This window comes from Neomonachus schauinslandi, chromosome 2, assembly GCF_002201575.2.
Source record: "Neomonachus schauinslandi chromosome 2, ASM220157v2, whole genome shotgun sequence".
In the NCBI taxonomy this organism is placed as follows: Eukaryota; Metazoa; Chordata; class Mammalia; order Carnivora; family Phocidae; genus Neomonachus; species Neomonachus schauinslandi.
Window position 1 is genome coordinate 25,217,885 of NC_058404.1, and position 27,445 is coordinate 25,245,329.

Sequence of the window (27,445 nt, forward strand, 5' to 3'; positions counted from 1 at the left end):
TACCTAGAAATAAATTTAACCAAGGAGGTGAAAGACCTATATTTTGAAAACTACAAGACATTAATGAAAGAAATTGAAAAAGACACAAATAAATAGATATTTCATGTTCATGGATTGGAAGAATTAATATTGTTAAAATGTTTATACTACCCGAAGCAACATGCAGATGTAATGCATTTCCTATCAAAATTCCAATGGCATTTTTCATAAAAATAGAACAAATAGTCCCAGAATTTATATGGAATCATAAAAGACCCCAAATAGCCAAAGCAATCTCAAGGAAGAATAACAAAGCCAGAGGCTTCACCCTCCCTGATTTTTAAACTATATTATGAAGCTACAGTGATTAAAACAGTGTGGTACCTATATAAAAACAAATAGAATAATGGAACAGAATAGAGAGTGCAGAAATAAACCTATGTATATATGGTCAATAAATTTGCAACAAATGAACCAAGAATATACAATGGGGAAAGGATGGTCTCTTCAACAAATGGTGTTGGGAAAACTGGACAGCCACATGCAAAAGAATGAAACTGGACTACTTTTTGCACACAAAAATTAACTTAAAATGGATTAAAGACTTCAATGTAAGACCTGAAGCCATAAAACTCCTAGGAGAAAACATAAGCAGTAAACTCCTTCATATAAGTCTTTGTGATGATTTTTTTAATCTGACCCCAAAAGCAAAAACAACAAAAGCAAAAATAAACAAGCAGGCCTATATCAAGCTAAGAAGTTTCTGCACAGCAAAGGATACCATCAACAGAATAAAAAGGCAACCTACGGAATGGGATAAAATATTTGCAAATTATATGCTGATAAGGAGCTAATAACCAAAACATATAAAGAACTCATACACCTCAATATCAAAAAATAAATAAACAACTCAATTAAAATTCGAGTAGAAGATCTGAATAGACATTGTTTTTTACCAAAAAAGACATGCAGATGACCAAACGGGTACATAAAAAGATGCTCTACTTCATTAATCATCAGGGAAATGAAAATCAAAACCACAATGAGATATTACTTCATACCTGTTAGAATGGCTATTATCAAAAAGAGTAGAAATAACAAGTGTTGGCAAGGATGTGGGGAAAAGGGAACTGTTGGTTGGAATGTAAATTGGTGCAGCCACTATGGAAAACCGGTTCCTCAAAAAATTAAAAAATAGAACTACCATAAGATCCAGTAATTCTGCTTTGGGGTATTTATCTTGAAAAATGAAAATACTAATTTAAAAAGATATATGCACCTCCATGTTCATTGCAGCATTATTTACAATAGCCAAGATATGGAAATAACCTATCAATGGATGAATGGTTTTATACACACACACACACACACACACACACACACACACACACACGATGGAATACTACTCAGCCATAAAAAAGAAAGAAATCTTACCATTTGTGACAACATGGATAGACCTCGAGAACATCATACTAAGTGAAGTAAATCAGACAAAAAAAGACAAACCCTGTATAATCTCTCTTATATGTGGAATGTTATATATATATATATATATAAATTTTTCTACAGCTCTATACTTCCTCCTCCTCTCCTAGGGCTTAAACTTCCTCTTGGAATAACCCAGCACGTATTTATCAAGAACCCATATAACAGAATTCTGATCTCTGTGAGACTGTGAGATGGGGGGACATTGAGGGTGAAGAAATACACCACCATGCAGTGGTGACTCTGGACAGTCAGATGGCAGAAGGACTGAATGCCTTAGGGAAAAGGAAGAGATCTCTGGTGTGAAGATGTTCAGGGAGGGACATGGGGGAATGACACAGCAAACATTACCTACTTTTCAATTTTGTAATCCTAGAAACAGCCCAAGTGACATCACTACCACATATTGCTGAAAACGAATATAAATGTTTTAATTCTCCAATAAGACTACAATCCTCAGCTTGCCCTTAATGGAATGTATTTTCCCGGCTCCAGGTTAACCCAAGTCCAGCCAAACGTCAGCCCATCCGACTCTCTTCACTACCCTCTTTCTCTCTCACTTCTCCCCCCTCCACTAGAAAGCTGAGGGCCAGTGGCAAAGGGAACAAGGACTAGGAACAAGTGATGTTGATGTGTCCTGCTCTTCCTCCTGTTGTCTAGGGATTTCCGTGGTCTAGACCTTAAGAACATATCCCTTCAGAATGTTCCCAGCCTGTTGAGCAAGATAAGTCATAACAGTTAAGTGGCAAGACACTCAAGACACCCTAGACATTGAGCTGAGAGAGTTCACTGGGCTGGAGTGGTCCAGAGAGGACATGGGGGAAAGGAAAGCCTTGAAAAACTGGAAAGGGAGATCAGAGACAATTCTAGGCATGGAAAACTGTTGGCAAAGTTAGAACAGTGGGAATGCACAAGGAACGATGATGCAATTGTGCAGCCTGGCTAGCTGGAGCATGGAGTTTGTGTTTGGAAGGAGAGAAAACTGGAAAAATGGGATGGGTCCAGACTCATCAGGCCTTGGAGAGTGATTGTAACTTTTACTAAGAATAGTAAATCTTATTAAATTAATCAGTGGTACTATCCCAGCTGCAAAAAAAAAAAAAAAAATCCTTATTCTAAACTCTGTAGTCAGTAGTAAAGGAAAAAGAGGCAGAAACAATCTTTTTATTTTTTAGAGGGGGGAGGGGCAGAGGGAGAGGGAGAGAGAGAATCCCAAGCAGGTTCCACACACAGCGGGGAGCCAACGTGGGGCTCGATCTCACAATCCTGAGATCATGACCTGAGTAGAAATCAAGAGTTGGACGCCTAACCACCTGAGCTAACCAGGCACCCCCAGGTCTTTTTTTTTTTCATTGAATAATAACATGTTTATTATAAACCCCCAGGTTTTTTTTAGATGATGTACTACAATACCAGAAACCCATCAGATACTAACTATTCATAAGGACTTTTGATATAGTATATATTACAGGGGATTTAGTAAATGAGGTTGGAAAAAAAAAGTCAAAAGCTTTTGAGTTGTGCTTTGTTTTTGGTGATATGTTTTTAAAAATTGAATTCTGCTTTATTATAATTCAACCATTGCTCATGATAATAAATAACAAGTGATACCATTAAGATAAAGAAGAGATATATGAATTTAGAGAACTAATGAAAATAGCCTCTTCTAAAGATCTCTAATTTTCAGATTTTAGAGCAAATTATCCTCCTAAGAAATGCTAACCATTTCCTAAAAACTAGTTAGATAAAAAGGTTTACTTTAGAATAATCATATTTTACACTTAAATGACAAATTTGCCTGCTCTATTTCCTGCCATCCATCCTTTGTTTTTCTTTGAATATTTCAGTTTGCAACGTTCTTGCATCACTGATGATCTATAATCTTGGTGCCAGATGTGAACCACTCATTGTGCATGCAACTGCAAAAGCAAAAATGCTTCCATTTCCTTTAAACGTTTTTTCCATTTTGAGATATTAAGAATGCCTACCATGTTGCTCTTCCATGTAAATAACAAATAGTAAGAAATGTGCAAATACCAACAATCGTTTAATTTAGAGGCTGATTAAATGATGCACAGAACAGTGTTTTTACCTTTTCTTTCCATCTAGACACATGAGAGCTAAAGTACCACCCGTTGAAACATGCAAATAATTATTATCTCTAGGTATTTTATACATATATTTAGAGCAAGTTTTCCTAAACTGTTTATGGTGACCTTTTTTTTTCACTCTTCTGGTGACACATACCATTTTAAAATATGAAAATAGAGTACTAGAAAATAAAATTGGGGGGGAGACACAAAGCATAAAACATAGAAGCCAGGGGCACCTGGGTGGCTCAGTCATTAAGCGTCTGCCTTCGGCTCAGGTCATGATCCCGGGGTCCTGGGATCGAGCCCCACATCTGGCTCCCTGCTCCACAGGAAGCCTGCTTCTCCCTCTCCCTCTCCCCCTGCTTGTGTTCCTTCTCTCGCTATCTCTCTCTGTCAAATAAATAAATAAAATCTTTAAAAAAACCCAAAAAACATAGAAGCCAAAGTGTTTTATCATTAGATTCAAGACACATAAAATTACTCTGTCCAACTACTATAAGAAGTTTCTAAATGCTTTCTCTAGATTTCTATGCTCATCTCTAGTCATTCATCCAGACTCTGACCAGCAACTGGCCTCACATTAAAAAGTCTCAAAGAGGGACATCTGGGTGGCTCAGTTGATTAAGCATCTGCCTTCAGCTCAGGTCATGATCCCAGGGTCCTGGGATAGAGTCCTGCATCGTGCTCCCTGCTCAGCGGGGAGTCTGCTTCTCCCTCTCCCTCTGCTGCTCCCCCTGCTTGTGCTCTCTCTCTGTCAAATAAATAAATAAAATCTTAAAAAAATAAATAAACAAAAATTCTCAAAGACCAAGAAGCTCAAGCCAATAGTGAGTGTGAGTGAAAATTAGGGTTAGAAACCCCTGAGTTGGGGCACCTGGGTGGCTCAGTTGTTAAGCACCTGCCTTCAGCTCAGGTCATGATCCCAGGGTCCTGGGATTGAGCCCCGTGTCGGGCTCCCTGCTTGGCAGGAAGCCTGCTTCTCCCTCTCCCACTCCCCCTGCTTGTATTCCCTCTCCCACTCTCTCTCTGTCAAATAAATAAATAAAATCTTAAAAAAAAAAAAAAAGAACCCCCTGAGTCTCCAATTCAAGATTAAGGAAGCAGTGCAGGCACCATGTTTCTTAAGTCTGTTAATGAGGGTCTCCCCCTCCCCCCACAAAAATAAATAAATAAATAAATAAATAATAAAAACAAGAAAAGAAAAAAGAATTTGTCCAAAAGAAGCACTTGCTAATAATTTCCACTGCCCTCCATCATCTGCTTTTTTCTTCAGTAGGGAGTATGCTCAACCTTCTATGCAGATTCCTTTTTTTCAGGTGAAGTTTGCAGACTGCCACTTCCTGTACAGCATAATTTATGCAAATGAGTTCCATCTCCCTTAATTCTACTATTTTTCCTTTTCTCAAAACTTCTCTTTTTTACTTTCTTTCTTAAATACTTGTATTTATTTAGCTTTTTTTTTTTTTGCCAGTCAGAAAAGTAAGAGTTTCATTTTTTTTCCTATTTTTTTTTTCTTAAAATATTTGTGAAGAGATTTTTGGCTTCCTATTTATCAGGAAGAGACTGTGAAAATTATATTTTCTTTTTCTGCTAATGTTAGCAAAATACCTGTTTACTTAAATAATCATATTTTTACGTTTACATTAGGTGCCCCAGAAAGGAATATATATCCACACAAATAACATATCCTAATATAATAGTGGAATCCAATAGTAACCTGTCATTATTGAGTTGAAATCTTTTTATTGTTTTGGCTAATAACATGCCAATACTAATAACATTGCATGACATTATACTAATAATTATTCAACATAGAATGAGTCTTTCATGACACCATTCAAATAAATTTTATTATTAATAGTATCTAAAGTGCCTTATTATAAAACTCTCTCATACAATTTGGCCCAGTAACATAGCACTGGGATATTATTTCCTTATATACATTCCATACACACTCCAAGCCAGTAATCACACTCTAAGCAGCAGATTCCTCCCCACCTCTCTGTGAAGACTTACATCTGATTCTCAAAGCTTCAGAGTTTTGATGATTTGCTTTTATCCCAGAATTTTCAGTGGTATCAAAATGTGAACCCTGAGCATCTATTTCCCAATTCTGTCACCTCCATATGTTCTGTAAAATGCTTTCTCATAAAATCCATTAATTTTTTCAATTGAGTTGTTTCTATTTTGCTTTTTCTGATTTGTAGAAGTGCTTTATTATAGATATTAACACTCTGTTGGTTATTTATGTTGAAAATATTTCCATTTATCATTCCGCTTTTTTTTTTCATCACCCTCAAAATAACCCTCATGTACCTTATAGTGAATCTCACCCTACCCTCTCCCTCATCGCCAGCCTCTGGCGAGCACTGAGCTAGTGTCTATCACTGTAGTTGTGTCTTTTATAGAATTATCTGTAAATGGAAGAAGGTGCTGCCAATATCATACAAGTGTTTGTACAAATATATGTTATCATTTCTTTTGAGTAATACCTGAGTGGATTTAGTTGGTAAGGGTATGTTTAACCTTTTTTTTTTTTTAATGTTAGTCACCATACAATACATCATTAGTTTTCTTTTGTTTTTCTTGGTGTTATCATCTATATTTTACAGTTTTTTTTATTATTATGTTATGTTAATCACCATACATTACATCATTAGTTTTTGATGTAGTGTTCCATGATTCATTGTTTGCATATAACACCCAGTTATGTGCCGTACGTGCCCTCCCCAGTACCCATCACCAGGCTAACCCATTTGGTACTCTGACTTGCAAATTCTAATTGCTTCAGTCTCCATAAACTCTGATGTCTATCACCTCAAGATTCTCAGGTTATGTTTGGTTTTCCTCTCTTTACTCTGTGCCTGGAAAATACCCCCAGGCAGTAAGCTGGAGCCATGGTAGAGCTCATCTTTTTTTTTTTTTTTTAACTCTCAGAAATCACAGTCCTGCATTACCTATTGTGCAATTTCTGAAAAACATTATTTTATATTTTGTGTATGTGTGGTAGGGGTGGTGGCATATCATCAGGATCCTTTCATGGACAAAAGCTAAGGCAACCTGTGAAATAACTTTTTATGAAAATATTCAAACCTGTTAGTACTGGCAGTGTTTTGGGGGTCCTATTAATAAATAACATTTATTAATAATATGGTTGAAAAGGTATAATCAATAGGTTATATTAACATAGGAAAATATTTGCGTTCCTGTTTGGTCTGACTTCAAAATTATCCCTGAATGCATATGCTCGAGTATACCATTCAGTTATTATCCCTAATTGCTTTTGATTTTATAATTAGCATAGCATATTATTAGAGGCTATTGATAATTGTTAAGATCCAAAAGATAATCAACATCTGGCATTCTTTATAGAGACTTGTGGCAGTGAGTTTACATGAAGGTAAAACAAAGCATTGAATATTTATTTTTGTTTCTCAGAAGGAAATCTTTTATTCAGAATCAGCAAGAGCGTGATTTTTTTGGTTCCAATGTCAACATAAAGATACATATAAAACTAGTATGAATTGAAATAAATGCAATTTAAAAGCAATTCAAATAGTCATAATATACTCTAAGTCTCAGTAAGCAGAGAAATTACATCACTATAATTCTGTGTCATATGTTGGACTCCTTTAATTCATAATATACTGAAATTTTATACTGTGAAGAATAAACAATAGGAGAATAAAATGACAAAAGGAAGAATAAAAGGAATAAAAGAAAATGAAGAATAAGAGCAAGGACATTTCCTTGCTAAATTTCCTCCTAAAGTTTTAACTATGTCTGAAATTTATTTTACCAGTAGATAGTCTCTCCTTTGCTAAGGCAATATAAATTATAGATGTATTATTTCTTTAGCACTAGTATTGGTGATGCACCCCGTTAATTTTTCTATATAACTGAAAATATTTTAACCTTCTGAAATCATGACACAGAAAAAAAAAAATCAGATATCCTTACATTAAAAAAAAAGTCTGGAAGCATCACTACTTCTTCTTCCCATTCTCTAGTACTTTTTCTTTCCTGTCTTTCTGCCAAAATTACAAGTATAGAAAACTAGAGTGAACTAGTCAACAAAAAATGGAAAGGAAATAATTGAGAGAGGAGTAAACCAAAACAAACAAATGAACAACTCCAAAGACACATATTCAAAGCAACTTGAAAATAGCTTGAGGAAAGTGTAAAAATGGCCAATTAATTTACTAATAGGTTAGATTCTATGGAGATACTTTTTAGAAGAGGAATGAGACCACCTACCCCAGTAGAGTTATTTAACCTTTTTGTTTAACCTTTTTGTTTTAATCTTTTTGAAGTCCTACCCCACTTCAGTAGGACAGGCCCCATCCTGTGGGATTCTGTATGCTTTACTTCCATCCCCTTCTGTACCAGAATCAGGGATCTAGTTAATCCCCTTTATAGCAATTGTGAAAATGCTGTCCTAAGATCACAAAGCTATCAAGGGGCAGGACTGAAATAAGGTCTGTCTCTGCCTTAGTCTATTTGGGCTGCTTTAACAGAATGCCATCGACTGGGTGACTTGTAAACAATAGAATTTTTTTTCTCATGGTCTAGAGGCTGTGAAGTTGATCAAGGTGCCAGCGGATGTGGTGTCTGGTGAGGACCTACCTCCTGGTTCATAGACACCATCTTTTTGCTGAGCCCTCACATGGAGAAGGGGCAAGGAGGACCCCAGGTTCTCTTTTATAGGGCACTAATCCCATTCACGATGGCTCGATTCTCATGACCTAATCATTTCCCAAAGGCCCCACTTTCTCATACCATCACATTGGGGATTAGGTTTCAACATATGAGTTTGGAGGAGAACACAAACATTCAGTATAGAGCAGTTTCCTTTCTCACAGGCAAGGTGACTTTTCTCAGCCCAGATGAAGAACTTTGTTTCAGAAAGCAGTTAGTAATGAGATTCAGTAAGTAAAAAGGAAAAAAGGTTATTATTGTGTCAGGAAGAAAAGAACGTTTTTCTTTCCTCATACTCACTTCTTGTTTTTTACTTTCCTCATGTATCACAAGAAGTGAATATGAGGGGAAAAAAAAAAACATGTATTACTCAACAGTATTCCCCCAACAAGTTGATTTTATTCTGAAAGATAGTGTGATTTTGGTATGTATCAGGATTTGTAGAGAAATAGTCTCTGAAGATCTTTGATTGCTAACTCCCATTAGTTTCTGAGTTTAGAACCCCAATATATACATTTATTTATAAATTTTATCCATAAATCACTGTATTTGTGTCCTCTATATATTAGAAAAATAGAAAAACTCAAAGAGCTTTATAGATAGACATAGATTCTAAGGTTTTCTTCTTGCCCTCCAAAGAGACTCTTGTCTGCCCTCAGGTTGGAGATCACCAGTTTGAAGAATATTGTCCTTGTGGTCTATTGGTCTATCAAGCATCAATAGATACCTAATTGATAGTATAAATAACCTTGCCTTGAGCCCTTTGGTTGAAGATATTTAACAATTTATCACAGAGGAGATTCTCAACCAAACTGAATGAAATCCTTAGGGTTCCAATTGTGGGAGTGAATTAACAAACAAAATTGCCACTTGCACCAGAGTAAATGCACTCAAGATGGTCATGCTAAATAAACAAAATTCAAAATGGAAACAGGGATTGGCAGCATGTAACCTATATGCTAGGCATTCTTCATTGGAAAAAAACAGGAACCATTTATATAGTCCTCAGAGTTACAGAAGCTTCATACTACAAATTTTGTCATGGGCTTTTGGAGACATAGATACATAATGGAGAAGAACTTTTGTGGAACTGCCGCCCTTAAGCAGACCTATTATGCCAGATAGCCACTGTCATTCACTTAACCTGTTGTCCTGTTGCAGGGGCTAGGTCTCTCACAGGGCTTAACCAAATGGGGTTTTAATAATTTCCTTCCTGTTCCAAAGACCCAGATATAAGCATGGCATTGACTCTTAATAAACATTTCATTTCCCATCATTAGTCATACTATTTTGAAGGAACCTACTAGCACTTTGGGTAATTCTAATGTTCTCATTACTCCAAAGGAGGCTTAAATGAGTTGCGTTAGCAAATAAGAGTAGCCATAAGACCAAAGTGGATTTATGCTACACAGGCTTGGAAAAGAAGGTGTCCCTAACATTAGATCAAAGCATATAGGACCTAGAAACACTATAAAATTAAAATTTTGTTTGTAGTAAGAAGACAAAAATTATAAATTAGACAAAATTAAATAAAATCTATAATACATTACCAAAATGGAATGGTTTTCTTAGGTGGAAAATATTAGGGACATACTTGAGCAAGAATCTCTGGCTTAATATACAAACAAGAGTCCCCCAGGTCAGACAGCAGCTCCACCAATGGCTGAAACTAGCCCTTTATCACAAGAAAAAGGAACTGAAAAGCAATCAAAGCATAATGTTGCTATCTTCATTTCTCTTATAATTCCCAGCAGGATTTGAAAAAAAATCAATAAACTTCTCATATTCCCACTTTCCCCATCTGCCAAGCTGAGATAACATTAATTATGGTATACTATCCTCACCTCTTAGTCAGAAGAGACTTGGGTTATTTGAAATTTGTGGAAATAAAACTTGAGGAATTATTCTATAAATGGTGAATTTTGAAAAGCACTTCTTCTGCATGGAACATTTCTTCTAATGGCCAATAAATACAGCCAGAAAACAAAAAATGAAAATAATTTAAAATTGGCAGTGTATTAGATAGTTTTTACATCATACCCATGATACATGGCTGAGACTCATTTACAAAGAGTTGAAATATCTTCACAATGAAATTTGAATTTAATGAGTTTTTAGAAATGAGGGGTAAAGTTGCCAGCCCTACTTTGGAATATGGTAAAATCAATAATTAAGCCCACCTTGCTTGAAAATATAGCTGTGCTCCCCTTCTCCAATAGGCTGTCATTTTATAAAAGTTACATTTATGTTCGTAAGTTTATATATATATATTAGGTTAGGTCTTTGGACTCTTCTACCAAATGGAGCCTGTGCTTAGAATAAGTAGGCTTTTTTAATACCTGCTGAGATGAGCTACAGTGAAGTACTAGGTGTATTGTCTTTGAAAGAGCATGTCACGGAGGGGGAGGGTATTTTAGAATACTTTGGGGATCATTTGGAGTGTCCTATCATTAAGCAATATGTGTTGACTAGGCCTTTGTTCTCTTGATTCATTGCCCTTCAGTTTTCATAGCTGGGATCATCTAAAACCCCTCTGAGACTCAGGCTTCTTTCACACCATGGGCCCAGTGGTGACTTTATTTGGCTAAGATTAAAGAGTTTTGGCCTTTACCTTAGTATCAGCTGAGCCTAGATAAACCCTAATGGGTCATTATCATCACTGTCATTTAATGTCATTTAATTTATGAGCAATCAAGTTGATTGGGAGGCTAATGAGTTTTGAATGCAAACAGCTCTGGGTATGAATCCTAGGTCTGGCATTTACTATTTCACCTTTCTCAAATCTCTTCTCTCTGCCCTCCAGCTTCCTCATCTCTAAAGAGGAGATAATAATACCTATAGGGGTCTACGAACGTGGGTCTATCTATTTACAGTGCTAGAAGAGTTTTTGGCATGTCATAGGACTCAATAAATGGTGTTTCCTGTTCTATGTTTGGGTATAGAAAAACTTCATGCCATCACAGTCAGTCACTTTGCATGACTCATACAATCAGCTGTTGATATTCGTGCTGAGAATGGTTATATGTTGTAAATCTAGACTGGAAATTTAGGTGAGGTCAGTGCTTAAGAGGAGTTAGGAATCCAAGCCACCTCTTCCTTCTTTGTGCTACCGTAACACTTGGTACATGCTTCTGTCATAGAATTTATGACACTCTTTTGAAATGATTTGTGGCCAATGGAATTTCTCCTCAAAGACAGAGTTGATGTCTTACTCATCCTCAACTTCCTCATGCCTAACGCAGAGTGTGGTTCACTACTTATGTATGGTTACTTCATACTGTTCCTCTACAAACAGACCTGCCCTGTTCAACCTGACCAGAAATGAATCAACCTGTTTCAAGGTGCCCAGACCTCTTTGAAGGAGAAACACATACATACACACGCACACACACACATCCACGCACGCACACGCAGACTTCCAGTACTTTGTTTTAAAATAGAGCCATGTATTAGGCAATCAAATTTTTTGAGATTTTTTTTTTAATGGAGAATTTTCCTTCGGAATTGGCTCCCACGGGGCACAGAAGTCCACATACCTCAGCAGTTAGTACTTGTTACCTCCTGATCTATGCCCAGCCCAATGATAAGGCAAAGAAGACAATATCGAGATGCACATTCTCTGTTGGAGAGACTCATGGGCTTTAACAATTTGGGAACAATATGATTGAAGACATGTGGGTTACTAATAAGCAGTGCTGCAAGTGTTAGCTATAACTCATGAGCACAATCTCGCTATTTTAATTATCATCTTTTGTATAATTAAGTTGTCAAAGTTCATGGGAAAGAGGTTGCATGCTGTAGAAATTTGGGGACTCAGGAGATTAGTGTAAGTTGAAAAGGATTTCGTGCATAAAAACAATTATGATAATAATTAGCATTCACATGGTACTTTGCAATTTACAAAGTACTTCTACAGCATTTTCTAATTTCGCAAAGGTTATGGACTGGCCCTTAGATACTATGGTGATGCCGATAGTCAGCCTCCATGCCAAACCTTGAAAGTTAAAAGATGGCATTTAATGGAGAGTGAGAGAGGAGAGGATTAATACTGCATAAAAAAGCAGAAAATCAACCAAATTCATTGGCAAAGAAATAGATTTATTCGGCATTTTAGAAACTCAAAAACAGATCTTGTTAAAGAAACAGTTGACCCATATTTTGATTTCATGGTGCTTGGCAGTTTTTTTACCCTTTGGGAGAGAGTTTTTGATGTGCAATTATAATGATGAAGTTTGCTTACTTGGAACTAAAAGATTTTCAAAACCAGGGAACATTTGAACCTTATTTAGAGGCAAAACCTAGAATTATTTGATTACACCACTTAAAGTAAGTAGAAGCATAGTTAGAAGGGGATATGAGGAGGTGATTAGTGTTTCCTTTAAAACTCAGGTATCCATTTCCTAGAGAGAATCCAGACTGACGTGTAGGATGCTCGCTACAGCCTTCCTTCCCTCACCCACAACTAAAGGTTGAACTTTCTCTGTCATAAACAGCCTAATCTAAAACCACGAGGTAATAAACTACATCAAAAACTAATGATGTAATGTATGGTGATTAACATAATAAAATAAAATTTTTTTAAAAAATTAAAAATTAAAAAAATAAAACACAAATGAGTTAATCAAATGCAAAGGTGAATGAGAATTTACCTTGAAGAGCTGAAGAGAACCCTACCTGCCACCCCTCATCTCCCTCCCTCACTTTTTTGCCTCCTGCTCTGCCTTTTCCTTCAAAAGTGCAAGGTTAACCTGGATTGCCAGGGAAGGAGACAAGTTATTAAACAGACGAACAGCCGAGCTTGTACCAAGAGTCAAGTTATTGGATTACACAGGAAGCTAGAATCATCTAGATAGCCACGAAGGCAGCCTGAGCGCTGCGCGAGCGTGTCGTTGGCTCATTTGTAAGCCCTTCCAGATGTGGCAGCCGCGCGCGCTTGGCGGCCGTCCAGGAGGCCGCCTGCAGTCGGCGCTTCCCGGGCCGCAGCGCGAGCCGCAATGCCGGGATCCTGAGGGCGCAGGGCTCGCTCGCGGCTCGCCCCCGGGCCCGGCGCGCACGCAGCCCGGCCGCCCGCCAGAGCCACAGCCCGCAGGCGGCGAAGGACGTCTGCAGCGGGAGGAGGCCAGCATGGTCTCGGCGCCCGGGCTGCGCTGAAGTCCCCTGCGCGTGGATGGGGGACCCCGAGGCCCACGTGATGGCTCGGCCCCTGCGAGCCCCTCTCCGGAGGTCCTTTAGCGATCACATCCGAGACTCCACGGCTAGAGCCCTGGATGTTATTTGGAAAAACACCAGAGACAGAAGGCTGGCAGGTGAGGGGCGCGAGGGGGAGGGAGGGATGAGAGGTATTAAAAGGAAAGCAATTCAGTGCACAGACGCAGATATTAACTCGGTTAATGAATGATCTCATCGGCTGGATAAAGTTCATCACCGTCATGGCAATGCTTTCCATCTACCTTCCTCTGGTATTTAACGTTTCTGGGCTGGTTTTTTTCTCTAATGCCTCTCTGGTTTCTGGTCTGATTATTTCTAGATAAGGTTTTATGAGAGGTGTGGTTTTTTTTAACCTTGAAAAGAAAAGCAAGGTCCTTTTGAGTGTCAGGAAATCAGCGGTGGGTGATGAGCCGTGGCAGGCAGAAGGAGCGAGGTCTGTTGTGCTGGCGGGGGTCCGTGGTGGGGCTGGTCTGGCCCCAGGTGGCCTGGTCTCTGCTGGAGAAGGACTGTGTGTCCCTGGAGTGATCTGCGCTGCCCAGTGAAAGCCTGCTGGCATTTCCTCTGGCAGCCTGGAGCTGCTCTGAGTTCCAAGAGGGTGTCAGGTATGCTAGAGGCAGGCGTTTGAAATATAATAAAACATAAATACAGTGGTGCAATTCAGGCTTATTAGGGCTCATGTGACAGCAACCAAATGGCAGACAGTGTTTTAAGGGGTACACTAAACAAACAACTTCTGCCTGATCCTGGTATTAAGAATGTAAATTGATATAAAATAGCATCTCACGATAAAATAATCTCTCTGAGTCAAGACAGGTATCCTAGTCCTGTTTCATGGCTCCTCTTGTTTGCTCTGTAAGTCTCTGTATTTATGTCATCTACGTGAATGGGTCAGAGATGATATTTGTTAACCTTTTTGGTTAATCTAGTTGCTTTTCATATTCTGTGGTGGAGTTCTGAATTGTTAAAAATATTACAAGTGGCCTCCAAGTGTCAACAGATTTCTGCACTGTGCGTTCTTGATAAAAGGTCCTTTGACTTTCACATAATAGTCCTGACATGACTTGGAGAGAGGGAAATTTAAGGGTTGTGATTGTGATAACAGATTATGAAGATAACATGCTAGTTATATCCCTTCGTAGGCTATAAGCTTGTCCTAAATGCTCATGAAAATCTTTCTCTTTGTTAAACTAAACAATATTGCCCAGTACAGGGCAGGGTAAACAATGTCAAGTCTAATCATAAAGTACGGGAGAGAGAGCAAAATATTTTAAATTTAGCCATTTTATTATGGCTTTAGAATAAATATGATGCCTTAAAGAAATCCAACTTTCCGTAAGTTTTTTTTAAGCTGTAGTATCTAGTGATGACAGTTTGCAAATGGCCAGAGGAAGTTTAAGAAATAAGATATGGGAATGTAAAATCCACAACTATAATTGGTTGGCCTTTAAAAAAAAAAAAGTAGATCATTCATTTTTGTCTTATTTGACAAATCCATTGTCACAAGCAGAAAGGTTCCACAAATAATGTCTTATTAAAGACAACACAAAAATATCTTGTGGTTTGGTGTTTTAACTTGAGAGTAAGACTAAATCAAACATTCCTGCTTCTCAGGATTCCCCTTATATTTTCATAAATGATGAGATTTTGACAGCTGTTGACCTCCTAGAATAAGGATATTATCCCTGGAAAGTTGCTGCCCCTGTCTTGTCATTTATATATGTGTGTATATGTATATGGGGTAAAAAATGTAGCATCGAATGAAAAACACTTAAAGAAAAATAGTTACTTTTTATATGTGAGGAAAGTTAAACATTTCCACAGCTTTAACAGCAAATAGGATTTTACCTGCTCCATGTCCACTGAAGAAATTCTTTATATTGCCCAGTTTTTCTAAGATGAGTATGACCTATTAGGTAATTCACACAGTAGAGAATCCAGGTACTAAACTTGAAAGAAAGAATTTTGGCTACCACAACTGACTGGTGACTAGGGACTTGGACCCTTTTCATGCCTCCCCTGTGCTTGGCACACGGCTCAGAGCTCAATCAGTGTTTGTCAGATGGAGACCAATTTGGTGCACATCCAGATCTCAAGAGCACTTACTTTTCTCCTTCTCCTCAAACTTCTCTGCACCCAACCTTCCTGCCGACCAAAGCTAAATGATAGTTATGAGTTATCCACAAAAAGTCACTTCTCTAAACACCAGATACAGTCTTTATTTTATATCATACCACTCTGCCCTCTGTTGCAGAGTAGTACCAAGTCCAAATCTCCTGCTTCACTTCATGTTGTGAAATTAATGAAGGGACAGGTAAACAAGTGTTTTGAAGCCTCTGAGGAAAATACTTCCTTTTAATACTACTTGAAGTGTTATTTTCATGATGATCATTACTTTGTTGACTTTCATCAAGTCTCTCAAACACTAATCTGAGATTTCAGTTTCTTCCAGAGGTTTAACATATTTGGCCATGAGACAAAGTTTTAAGTTTCCTTGTTTGGTTATTTTCTCTCTCAATCAATCACTCTCTCTCTCTCTCTCTCTCTCTCTCTGCCTGTATGTGTGTGTCTCCCTCTGTCTCTCTCACCCACACAAATACACACACTCTACATAACTTAACAGTTCCTAGTTCTTCTACCCCACATGATGTCATGTATGAAAACCATCATTAACATTTCTTTACCTTAAAATCCTTTATATATAAAACAGGGATTCTGCCTGTTATTTTTAAGGATCCCTGTCCTTGTGTAAATGAAATACAGAATTGCTGCTAGGAAAAGGCCTTCAACTTGTAAGGAGTGAGGGAACAGACTGTCTTAATTGTATCCTCCTTTCCATGGAAGTGCCTTTTTCTGCCCAACCACAACCCATAGAGTTTCTCTTACTCCTATTCTCTCTCTGACCATTATTCCCAAACCCATAGGTATACAGTCTCTTTCCCAAAAGCAGAAGATGGGGGCGCCTGGGTGGCTGAGTTTGTTAAGCGTCTGACTCTTGGTTTTGGCTCAGGTCATGATCTCAGGGTCCTGGGATCGAGCCGTGTGTCGGGCTCTTTGCTCAGCAGGGAGAGATTCTCTCTCTCTCCCTCTGCTCCTTCCCCCATCAAAATAAAATAAAAATAAAATAAATCTTTTTAAAAATAAAAATAAATAAAAGCAGAGGATGACATATAGTTTTCAGGGAGTTACAACGTTGAGGTTAACAGTGGGTGATGGATAAGGTAGACAGCCCTTCTCTGGGCAAATTGTGCACCCCTCATCAACCTCGTCCATGCCTCTCACAACTCCTCCACTGCCTCTTCCTTCCCTTTGGGTACACAGACTTCTTGACTCCAGAGTGCATCTCACTCCCCAAAACCTGTTACCCCTTAATTCTCTCAAATAGGGCTTCGTAGCCTTTTTTGTGCTAATGGATCTTTTTAGCATTTAGCATTTAGCAGGTGAAGCCTCTAGATCACTTCTCAGAAAAATATTTTTTGATGTATGAATAAAATGCATAGAATTATGAAGGAAATCAATTATAGTGCAATATAGTTACCAAGGTATTCCAAACACAAAATTGTAGTATAGTAATAAAAAAATGAGTGAATTGTATAATAGACTATGATGTTTAAAATATAGGGAAGTACCTATAAATTAAATATTTTGTAAAGATACCAGTGTGCAGATTGTTATTGCTAGCTAGAAAAAGAGCATTGAACTGTACAGTAGTCTTTGATTCATCTCCTTGTCACCAACCATTAGAGATAGAACACTGGGGAGCAACGTCCACATCTAGGTCAGCAATGTGCAGACTTTCAACTTTACTGTTCGGTGGCTGAATGGGGCCAGCCACGACGTCACGTGAACATCTGTGGATGTAGATTGCACAAAAACCACAGTCAAGTGTGATCTGGAGCAGGTTTGTTAACTCCCCAAACTGTGGAGTAGGAATGTGTGTAAATGATATTTTGTGATATCTAAAATGACTCTAAATGCTATGGAAAAGTCTGGTTTCTGTTGGTGCCAAAGACACAGGGACAGCTAATACCATTGTGTGTGAGGCAGGAGGAGGTAGCAGTTTGTCAACATTCATAATTGGAAGAAATGCTAAATTCCAGTTAGAGTTTTGTGAAAATAAAAAGTGAAATTTGTCCTCATCCAAGGTCATAGACACTGAATTCTACCAGTAGACCCTAGATTAAGAATCCCTGCTTTATCCAGACTTTGCCTTCCCAGTACTTCCAGTCAAACATTCTCATAGACTGAGATGCTGGGCTCTCATACATGAGAGAGCTGGAATTCATTGATGTATGTTCAACAAAGCTCCGCAGACAAGTGTGGACTGATGTACCAATTAGACTGCCTCTAAGGAAAAATAAAAGATCCTAACATTCAGACTAGAAAGAGATAGAGGCTAAAAGAAAGGCAGAACCCCGACTATACACATGTACAGTAGCTTTCATCAGTTTACAAAGTAGAATGGATAAATGAACCAAAAAGAAATTAAATATTAGCCTTTATTTAATGGCATCTCATAAGGTAAGCACAGTTTATGTAGTGTAAAACCCACTGAATGTTTAAAAAGTATTCAATCTATTCTATTAGAGAAATATAACATATAAGGGGAAAAAATATAAAAGCCTCAGCCTATTGTGGGACATGTGTCCCTACTTCCATAGCTAAACATTTTAAAGATGGAAGAAAACTGAATTGTCTAAGAAGAAGGCAGGAAAATTTAGACAAATCTCAATCCAAGTGTGATTCAATGGACATAGAATAAATTCAAGTATCTACATTAGGTTGGATCCCCTGGGGGTATTCTGTTGAGTGTTGGGTAGCTTCTGTCTTTTGTGAAATAGAGTTTTCCATTTATGCTGACCAGGTCTCCAATTCACTAGCAAAACGAATGTTTGACATGCTCTGTAGTACTTTGGCTCTCGATTCAGTGGGGCATCAGGAATTCTGGCCCACTTCCCATGATGAGAAACCACAAACACTGACTCTTGTGAACTGTCTTCTGCTCATTGGTTCACAGTGAAAAGCAAGTAAGGGCATATATAATGCCTTTTAACCAAGAATGATGTACGCCTCAAAATATGCAGGCTCCTCCAGTAAACAAAGACTTCCCTGGCTGTATGTAATACTATGTATAACATTTTAAGGGTCTAAGAGACAACCACTAATGGTGCTTCATGAGACCCTATCACATTTATGGAGGGTAGATGTAGTATGTATCTATTAAATTAGATATTACTCTTTCAATAAAAGAGGAGCATGTTGATGTCGAGGTCAGCTTTGATGAGAGGAAACATAATATATTGGCGAAGAGAGCTGCCTATGACATCAGACTTCTGGATTTGAATCCTGGCCCTTGCACTTGAGAGCTTTGGGAAGGTCAGTCTGTTTCTTACCAATATAAAGAGGATAATCATAGTACTTATGTCATAAAATTATTTCAAAGATTAAATGAGCTACTGTGTAGAGTACTTAGAAGAGTCAGCGGCATATAGTAAAGTACTTCATCAGTTTCGTTATTTTAAACCCTCTTCTCTTTCCCCATGCCCTACATCCATAGAAGCTTCACCCTGCTAGCATGACACCACTATAATTTGTCTAAGCCTTTTGGACAAAAATAGCTCAACCAGTCCAAAAACAGAAAATAAAAGGTAAAATATCAATGCCAAATGGAATTTATTTCTGTACCTCTGGAAGAAAAAAAAAAAGAAAAAATCAGGTGACTTCTGTGCAGACCTTGTTGAATTCCAAAATGAAATGACTCATGAGAATAGCTGTTTTTGCACACTGGTGAAGAAATGAGTCCTTGCATTTGACTTTGTCAAGCTGCATATACAATATCTGAAAGTCTCCCCAAACGAGTTGGAACCTGCTTTGAAAATTGTTATTTAGATGGAGCCAAACATGGAAAAGAGCACCAGCACCAGCAGGCTGGGGTTTCAAGCACGCAGCACAGCTCTGGTATGGGAAAAAGTATGCTAAATGTCAAGGCTGCCACTTGAAAGGGGTATTTGGCCACCTCCCTTTCTGGAGCAAAACTTCTGCAACTTCCCTCATTTAAAATAGTATTTGTAAGCTGTCTGCGTATTTTGCCAAAGGTCCTTATAATTACAATAACAAAATGTATCCAAAGTCAAAGGCGTGGTAGAAGGGATAGATTAATTAGTCACAGGTATGCTTAAGGATCTGAAGCTGTATCTTGAAGCCAAAACTTGATTTAAAGGAACATTCTACTGCAAGTTCTCTATTCCAGAGGAATTCATTAAGGTACAGATTGAAGTTAAACTTGCTATTGTATATGTTTTCCAATTTCTGATTATAGTCCCTTGCTTTTCATAATAATCTATCATTTTTTATTGAAGTATAGCTGACACACATTGTTACATTAGTTGCAGGTGTACAATATAGTGATTCAGCAACTCTGTGTGATGCTATGCTCAGCACAAGTGTAGCTACCGTTGGTCACCAAACAGTGCTTTTACAGCACCCATAACTGGAAGCCTGTACCTCCCACTGCCCTTCACCCATTTTGCCCATCGCCCCGCCACCGCCCACCCCCCCCCCTCCCCGGCAGCCATCAGATTGCTCTCAGTATTTATAGGTCCGTTTCTGACTTTTATTTGTTCATTCATTTTCTTTGTTTTTTAGATTCCACATGTAAAAGAAATCATAGGGTATTTGTCTTTCTCTGACTTACTTCACTTAACATAATACTGTCTAGGTCCATCCATATTGTCTCAAATGGCAAGATCTTATCCTTTTTTATGGCCTAAGTAATATTTTATTGTATATATATGTATATATATACACCACATTTTCTTTATCCATTTATGTATGGGTAGACACTTGGGTTGCTTCCATATCTCGGCTATTGTAAATAATGCTGCAGTAAACGTAGGGCTGCATATGTCTTTTCAAATTAGTGCTCATTTTCTTTGGATAAATACCCTGTTGTGGAATTACTGGATCATATGGTATTTCTATTTTTAATTTTTTTGAGGAACTTCCATATTGTTTTCTGTAGTGACTGCACCAATTTACATTCCCACCAACAATGCATGAAGGTTCCTTTTTCTCCACATTCTCACCAACACTTATTATTTCTTGTCTTTTTGATTCTAGCCATTCTAACAGGTGTGAGGTGATATCTCGTTGTGGTTTTGATTTTCATTTCCCTGGTGATTAGTGATGTTGAGCATCTTTTCATGTACCTGTTGGCCATCTGTGTGTCTTCTGTAACCTGTCATTTTTGAAGAAAGAGGATATACCATCCAGAAGTTTCAGGGTGGGATTGTATGTGTATGATAATGATGATGAGTTTGCACTTTTCCTTCTGTGCTCTTTCCTTATTGCTTGAGAACAACTTCTGATACTTTTGAAGCATGTGCTTGGAATTATTGATGAAGACTTAACTAAAGTTAACCAAAGACTAAAGTTATCTATCCCCTTAATAATTAAATTCATGACTGTAGTACTACTGTTATACTTCTTAGGCACAGCCGAAGATTGGGCATGGAATATGAACTAAACATGGCACTTGGCAGTAGGCGGTCATTATCATTTGGATGCATTTTTTATGACAAATAATATAATGACAGTAATTGAGTTGTCATTTGAGTGCCAAAACCTAGGCTAAGGGCTCTAAAAGCATTTTCTCATTTAATCTTTAAAACAATCCTGAGAGGTATACACTACTATTTTTATTCCCATTTACATATTTTTTGGTAATACTTTAAAAATTACTGAGTATCCAGGGACAGAACTCAGAAACATCCAAATCTGTCAGTCATTATTAATTAATCTCACAAATATTTATTGAGAGCCAATTGTATGCAAAACACTGTGCTAGATAATGGGTGACAAACAAGGCAGACATGGTCCTTGCCTACCAGCCATGAATATAACACCTGAATTCTACCTTTGAATTCAAGAGAGGACCTACATGGTAAAGTGAACTCCATTGTAGTAAGGGAGAGGTATGTGGTGTCTCTTGGACACTGAGGGATGTCTAAAACTCATCCGTGATTTGTTCTTTAAGCCAGTGATTCTCAGGAAGATGGAAGAAGACACACTTGTTAGGGACAGTATCAGAAAGAGCATATGTAGCTTTTAAAAATATACTCGATCAATATATTGTCTTCATAGTACAAAATGCTGAAAATAGAGAAGGAAAGCATGGGTGAGAGGGACGGGACATGCGTACAAAGCTTGAAAACTACAAGTTTAAACTGCTGTACTGGTCTCTGTGGGTCCAGCTCCCCTCAGGAGCAGAGAATAAGTTGTACACATAAGAAATCAGACCATCAGCAGGGTGCCCATCGGGGGGAGAGCCTCTCTGCAAAGAAGGAACAGGCAAGTTAGTCCATCTTCCCTAAGGAACTGGCCATTCTCGTCTCCACAGGACAAAGACTCATGACTTCCAAAGTACCATGGAGCCATATCTTTAATCATTTTTTTAAAGATGAGATGTTGACCTTTTCCCAAAGTTTAAGTACCCTAAAGTCTAAAATATGTCACTCGCTAAGGGGCACCTGGGTGGCTCAGTTGTTAAGCGTCTGCCTTCGGCTCAGGTCATGATCCCAGGGTCTGGGGATCGAGCCCCGCATCGGGCTCCCTGCTCCGTGGGAAGCCTGCTTCTCTCTTTCCCACTCCCCCAATTGTGTTCCCTCTCTCTCTGTCAAATAAATAAATAAAATCTTTAAATACTTAAATAAATAAAATATGTCACTCGCTAAAACAGGGTGCTCTGGACTCATTCAGGAGTTAGAATGAACTAAAATTGGAAGTTGTACTTTAAATATCTCAATTTATGGAGATTACTTTCAGATTTCAAAATACATAGGCCATAGAACTGAAATAGTTTGTCCCAAGTCTATTGTGATTCCACAGAATTTCTTACGGAACCAAACTGGAAGTCAGGAAGTCTTTTCTTTCCATCATAAATTTAAGAGAGAGAGTCATATTGCATTTTTAAAGGAAAAGAAAAATAATAATGGGTGAGTTATATTAAAAATATGACAGGGCGCCTGGGTGGCTCAGTCAGTTAAGCATCTGCCTTCAGATGTCAGAGGTCATGATCCCAAGGTCCTGGGATCAAGCCTGGCATCAGGCTCCCTGCTCAGCAGGAAGTCTGCTTCTCCCTCTCCCACTCCCCCTGCTTTTGCTCTTTCTCTCTCTCTGTCAAATAAATAAATAAAATCTTTAAAAAAATATGACATAATTATTATATTATTAAATGTTTACCAGTAACCAAAATTATGTCACACTGAGTAGAAAAATAGTTGAGATGATAGAATTGAAGGATTAAGTATATAATCATAGTGAAGCATATACAAGATGATCTTTAAAAATTCTAGTCCATTTTGGATCGATGGCATCCTAGATTGCTTTCGGTAGTTTGAAAATTAATTATCATCTATTCAGTGGAGATATTAATGAAATCAATGATAGAATTACCAAAGAAGGTATGAATTTGCATTAATAAATTGCTTTTATTAGCTTTTACATCTTTAATTAAAGCATATTTTAAATATTGACAATATGTTCATGGATCATGGCCTTATTTTCTCTTAGGAGTGATTTCACTAGTAATTTCAAAGAATCTAGTTAATTTTGGCTTCTTAGTGTGGCTGGGTAGAAAGGCTGAAGGATGAAAGAAAGCAGGAAAGTTTTTTAGAATGAATGTTTCACCTTCAAATAAGGGGCTTAGAAACAGAGAAAGTATGGGACATGGTTCAGACACTGAAGAGTCAAGAAGGCAGACAAAACATCCATCCACTGACACAAAAAGTGACAAAGAAGGGTTTTGTACTGAATGGGCATAATCTTTTATTAACTACAAATTAGCTAATATTGATTGTGCCCTCACTATGTGAAAGACAGAATGCTAGGTGGTAGAAAAGACGCAAAGATAAAAACTGTCTGGACTTCAGTAGTCTAGAGTCTGTTTGGCAGGAAAAAGTGACCTACAGAGAAGGCAAGACTCTAAGGCCTGATTTGACAGGTATCGTATGGTACTTGCTCAACCAGTCAATACTGCCCTTCCCTCCCTGTCTCCCGCTCTCCTCTCTGCAGCATGAATTTACCTCTGGTCCAAGTGCATTATAACAAAAGGATATCCACACTATTTTATCAGCACTCACTTTTCTGTATTTTGTCAGTCATGCTCATTCGTACTCCAATGAACATTATTTTTAAGTGAAAATTTCCTTGACGCAGCTAACTTTTAAAGTCATAATTTTCACTTTTTCACTGTTGCTGGAAATGAAAGCATTTGAACCACTGCAGAACATAGCCTCTGTGCCACTATGAGGGTGTGACAGCAGTGATGCGTGTGTGCGTGCACATGCCAGGAGGGTGGCGTGAAGGTAAATACAGGGATTGCAGATTGAAATTGTTTTGCATAGTAGCATTGGTACGTTCAGCCAGGTAAGTTATTTGGATGTTCCTCAATGTTTAAAGAAATTCTTACACTAGTAACTGACTCACCTGGATGATCCCTCCACTGGATAAAAATTTTAAAAAATAAAACAAAAACATAAAGTACTCCACTATGATTTTACTCCAGTTTACCTTAGGAAGCAGTAAGGTTTGCCCTCTTTGAGACAGTCATTGACCTACATCTTGTATTCCGTGTAACTCAAATGTGTTCCAGACCAGAAGTTCAATAAGGACTTGTGAGTGGAGAGTGAGAAGAAGACATTTTTATGATTGGCCAGGACTCTGACCCTGACTCCTGATTATTTGACAGTAAAATTATCTCAGTGTTGAATTTGGTGTCATGACAGAGAGGTGTCAGTTTTGATCCTCCATAGCAGGAATCTCCAATCAGTCAATTATTTCAGTCAAGAACTGAAATACTCTAAATAAAAACAAATTAATGACTTCTAGACAAAACCACCAAGACTTAGTAAAAAAAAAACATGGCATTTTATTGCTTGGTAAAATCTTGCTTTGTGATCTCTGAACATCCTGACACCATATATCACTTTTCTCTCTCTTCTTTCTCTTTTTAGGGCATTTATTTGCATGAGCACATCTAGGCGATTTCACACACACACACACACACACACACACACACACGCGCCTCAGGAAGTCATCACTTCAAGGAACTCCTCCATAAAAAATTGAGGATTCCTGATTTACAGGATGCTGATGTAAAAGTCACAAGGTAGCATCTGGTTGTTGATAACTTAGGGTGGAGGTGGGAGTACAGCACACTTAATGATGTCTAGACTTTGTTTTATGTTGTAGATTTTTTGTGACATAGTTAGCTTTTTGCAGACAACTCAATCACTGACTCAGCATTCAGTGTGGTTCTGTTTATCATGATCCATCATCTCTAATCTGGTTTTGAATAGCAGGATGTTGTGGGTCCAGATTGAAGTGTGACCTCTGAATGTTTTCTACTCATGCTTGATTACTATATCCTAGAGGTCTAGACAGTGTTATTGGTTTCTCACCAACATAAACATCTGGCAGAAAGAAAAAAAAAACTAAACTAGATGAGTAAGAACATTCCTAATCTACCTTACAATATGCTATATTTAAAATAAAACTTTTTAAAATGAAGCCCATCTCAGGTTGAGAAGGATGTCATCAAACATATTGTTTTTCAACTCTGATAAGACAGTCTTCGGACTATAATTTTTCACTGATGAAAACAAGTTTGAACATGTAATTTCAGACTGCAGTAGAAACATCTTTCCTTTGTGCTATTACAAGAAGCTAGAATTTCATTTAGTGAATTCCAACCAAATAAAATTAACACATGCATGTTGACTCATGTGTAGCTCATGGGTGGACAGATGAGATGACAAACCAGTGGGGACGGGAAAAGAGATGACAGGACCAAACCCACAGCAAGTGGGGATGGGTAGACTATCAGGTCTTCTCAAGTTTTATTTTACATGGGTTGAATATCATATTCTAAGAGTTATTAATTGTATTGAAACTATGCAGAGGGCTTTAAAAAAAAGATTTATTTATTTTAGAGAGAGAGAGAGTGCAGGGGGAGGGGCAGAGGAAGATGGAGAGAGAATCTCAAGCAGATTCCCCACTGAGCACGGACCCCCACATGGGGCTGGATCTCATGACCCATGAGATCACTACCTGGGCCAAAACCAGCCGACTGAGCCACCCAGGCACCCCTGCAGCGGGCTTTTTTAAGAGCCAGAATCCACCAGAATAAAGTACTTTGCCACTGAGTCCCGGGGGGAAACTGGGCCCATCCTTTATGCTGAGGCCTCAGACCACATCCAACTTAACACCAACAAAACATGCCCGCAGCGAGGAGCACCAGGTTGGGGAATGTAGAAGGATGACCAGACAGCCCAAAGTGTCTGCCTTACTCTTGTCTTTTGTATGCAGGTGGAACATACAGCAGTCCTGTGAGAGTAACACTGGAAATTTTATACTTAGGATATTATAAATTTGTGAGATGTACATTCGGTAACCAATTCTAATCCATATGCAACAGTTTGTGCATAAATTTAGCCTCTTCATTTCTGTTTTTTTGTTTTTGTTTTTGTTTTTGGTAGGGTATAAAGGGAAGATAGAGAAATGTTTTTCTTTAGTCCTTCAGTGCTTTTGTACATTGATGACTTAGAACCCAAGACTGTGTTTCCAGCCAAACCTCTTTGGCACAGCATAATCATTGCACAACTGAAGATAAACATAGAGGGTAAACTTCAGAAAAATTATTTCAAAATGGTGCCTGAAAATCTATTGTAAATGCCCTTTGCACCATTTAAGACAATAACAACAGTCCATGACTGGTCCCTCTGCTCATACCCCAAGGATTAGCCAGCACATCAGAGCCAAATGTAAGAGTCTGGGAAAGGGGGAAACAAACATTTAATTTGAAAAAAATGAAAGGAAAAAAGAAAGTATAGTCTGGGAAGGGCATTACCAGGGAGGTGAGGGCAAACCGCCGCCTGCTTATACTGCCCTCTTGGAGACGAGGACAATTGAATCCAAGCCACACACCCACTTTCTCAGCCACCGCCACACACATTCCAAGCTCCCATTCTTGTGAGGCCAGTTCACAGAAAATGTTTGTATTTCTGTGACCCTGAGCATGACTCCCAGTTTGCTGTTTAAAGTTTCCCTGAGTGAACCTTCGTGGCCTTGCATGATTAATCCCTACCACCAACCCACACATACCCCCAACTCTCAAACTTCTTTGTGATTATCTACTCTTTTTCTTTACTCATTTTGTACTTAAGTGAGATACTGAGTTTAATAAGCTTACAATGAGTAATTTGTCCTTGTGTGTACATGCTTTCTTTTCCTTGTTCCAGATTTTTCTCCGTATTCTGACTTAAAATATCTGAACTGATTAATAAAAGACCATTACTTGAGCTATCCACTCATCTCTACATAAAAGTGCATGTTTTCAAATCACAATAACTTATATAATGTCTCTGTTTTTATACGGAGTCTAGGAAAATGATGTTTGACAACTTTTATTAGGAAAGCAAGAAGCTGACCCCAAGACTTTGTGCCAGTTGAGTTCTAAGGGTCAAAAGCCAAGTGCTTTTAATAACTTTTGAAGAGTAGGTAATCCTTGCTCACTTTGAAGACTGAAGCATGTACTAATTGCTTTTGTAAAATAAAGGTGATGTTGCTATAGCTAATGGTCCATGTGGTCATACCCTGGGAAATTTGATCCAAGTATCTTGGGTGGCTTAAGTTGCTGTTTTCATAACATACTCATTGTTTTTTGATTCAATACAGTTTGGGAGCATCTGAAATTGGTGGTTTGCTTACCAAAAATCTTTTCTCTAAAACTATCTTTAGATACCTTATCAATTAACTAATAGCAGTATTACCTTTATTAAATATTTTAGAAATCTAAGAAACCCATTTAAGTAATAAAACATTAAAATCACTGTTTAAGGTTTAAAATGTAAAATTACTGTGTGCGCCTCCTGGATCATATTTTCCTCCTCCCTCCTCCCAACTCCCGCTGGAATTCTCCGATCTTG

The 27,445-nt window shown here is 38.1% G+C and overlaps 1 protein-coding gene across 2 annotated transcripts in view; it reads left to right on the forward strand.

Annotated features, from left to right (window-relative positions):
- DLC1 (DLC1 Rho GTPase activating protein) overlaps positions 1 to 27,445 on the forward strand; it is a 412,979-nt gene that overhangs the window by 228,254 nt on the left and 157,280 nt on the right. Inside the window, exon 1 of one of the 2 annotated variants that reach the window (XM_021694275.2) lies at positions 13,423 to 13,561. The exons of the other annotated variant lie outside the window; for it this stretch is intronic. Within the exon in view, the coding sequence (XP_021549950.1) occupies positions 13,423 to 13,561 (139 nt within the window). Of the gene's footprint in view, positions 1 to 13,422; positions 13,562 to 27,445 lie in introns of those variants that run through there. 2 annotated transcript variants of the gene reach the window in all.